Source organism: Primulina eburnea, chromosome 4 (genome assembly GCF_022965805.1).
Source record: "Primulina eburnea isolate SZY01 chromosome 4, ASM2296580v1, whole genome shotgun sequence".
Taxonomy (NCBI): domain Eukaryota; kingdom Viridiplantae; phylum Streptophyta; class Magnoliopsida; order Lamiales; family Gesneriaceae; genus Primulina; species Primulina eburnea.
The window spans coordinates 600,614-602,582 of record NC_133104.1 but is presented as its reverse complement, the minus strand read 5'-3'; the positions used below and the strand labels follow the sequence as shown (position 1 = coordinate 602,582).

The following is a 1,969-nucleotide window of genomic DNA, read 5'->3' as shown; positions in this document are numbered from 1 at the left end:
ACGCGCCCATTCCACAATTCAAGAGGTGTTTTAGAGACAGATTTAGAAGGAACCATGTTCAATAAGTATATTGCAGTTTGGATAGCATATCCCCAAAAGGATGTACTGAACTTAGAGAAACTTAGCATGGACCTAACCATGTCCAACAAAGTCCTGTTTCTCCTTTCAGAGAAACCATTCTGCTGAGGTGTAGCTGGTGCGCTCAATTGGGATATGATCCCATTATCTGATAAGTATGTTCTAAAGTCATTGGACAGATACTCGCCACCTCTGTCTGATCGAAGTGTTTTTATGCTCTTACCTAATTGTTTTTCCACTTCATTTCTGAATTCCTTGAACTTTTCAAAAGATTCAGATTTGTGGGACATTAGGTAAACATAACCGTATCTAGAGTAATCATCAGTGAAGGTGATGAAATACTCAAATCCTCCTCTAGCTTGTATACTAATTGGTCCACATACATCAGTGTGCACTAATTCTAAAACTTCATTGGCTCTATGTCCTTTAGATTTAAAAGACCTCTTAGTCATCTTGCCTTCCAAACATGATTCACATACAGGCAAGGATTCCACCTTTAAATTACTTAAAGGACCATCCTTTACCAACCGTTGAATTCTATTAAGGTTGATATGACCAAGTCTCAAGTGCCACAAATAAGTTTCATTAGTGGGAGACAATTTAATTCGTTTGTTGGATTCAATGTGATGCAAAGAGCTGTCATCTTGTTTTAAGACATATAAATCGTTATTCAAATATCCCTTGCAAATAAGGGCTTTATTCAAGGTAATATCAACCACCATTTGTGAAAAATGGACATAATATCCTTGTCTAAACAATAAAGCAACAGAAATCAAATTTCTAGTAGTCTCCGGAACATAATAACAATGTCTTAAAACCAAATGTTTATTATTCGAAAAATAAAGATAAACAATTCCAACAGCTTTTGCAGACACCACAGCCCCTGTGCCAACTCTTAGAGTATGTTCCCCTTCATTGAGGCTTCTGGTTACTTGGAACCCCTGCAAAGTATTGCATATATGATTAGTGGCTCCAGAATCTACAATCCAAGTATCAGTAGAATCAACCACTAAACAAGACTCAATAAAAGATAACTCACCACTACCCTGCTTCTTGGAAGCTAGATATCCTTGGCAGTTTCTCTTCCAATGACCCTTCTCTCCACAATGGAAACATTTTCCCTTAGGCTTGCCATCTACCTTGACTTTCTTCTCATTTTGTTGTGGACCCTTCTTGTTGGGCTTCTTCCTTTTATTCCCATTTTTACCTTTCGGCTTGGAATAAGACGGCCCAACAGAAGCAACAACAAATGCATCACCAGTTTTAGTCTTAAGAACACTTTCAGCATTTTGGAGTTCCTTCATCAACTCAGTCAGGGACATGTTTAGCTTATTCATGTTATAGCTAACCTTAAACTGTGAGAACATCTCAGGGAGAGTCTCAAGTGCCATGTCAACCTGAGTCTCTGATTTGATTTCAGCCCCTAACACCTCAGCCACGTTAAAGTGAGCGATCAATGTAAGCATATGATCTCTCACGGACGTCCCAGGTTTCATGCGCATGTTCATAATGGTTCGAATGGCTGCTTGTCTTGCCTGACGTCCTTGATGCTCAAACATTTCTTGGAGGCTATCCATGATTTTTATAGCAGTGTCCATGTTCTGATGTTTCTGTTGCAGCACATTTGAGATAGATCCCAAAATGTAGCAACGGGCCATCTCATCAGAACTTATCCACTTATCATAAGCCTGCTTTTGAGCTACTGTGGACTCCGTCGTAGGCACCAATGGACAGGGTTCATTGAGCACAAACTTGTGTTTCTCCGCAGTTAAGACAATCAATAAATTACGTTTCCAATCAATGTAATTTTCTCCGACTAGTTGGTTGTTGGTTAAAATCATAGACAATGAATTTCCAGACATTTTTCTGAAATTAAAATAAATTTAAATGA

At 38.6% G+C, this 1,969-nt stretch overlaps 1 protein-coding gene across 1 annotated transcript; it reads right to left on the bottom strand.

Annotated features, from left to right (window-relative positions):
* Positions 1-553: 553 nt before the first annotated feature.
* On the bottom strand, positions 554-1,515 carry LOC140829645 (uncharacterized). The gene is made up of 2 exons (XM_073192952.1): positions 1,118-1,515; positions 554-1,019 (listed from the first exon to the last, which is right to left on the bottom strand). The coding sequence occupies exons 1-2, from the start codon at positions 1,467-1,469 to the stop codon at positions 991-993; spliced, it is 381 nt and encodes a 126-aa protein (XP_073049053.1). The 5' UTR covers positions 1,470-1,515; the 3' UTR covers positions 554-990.
* Between the last annotated feature and the right edge of the window lie 454 nt (positions 1,516-1,969).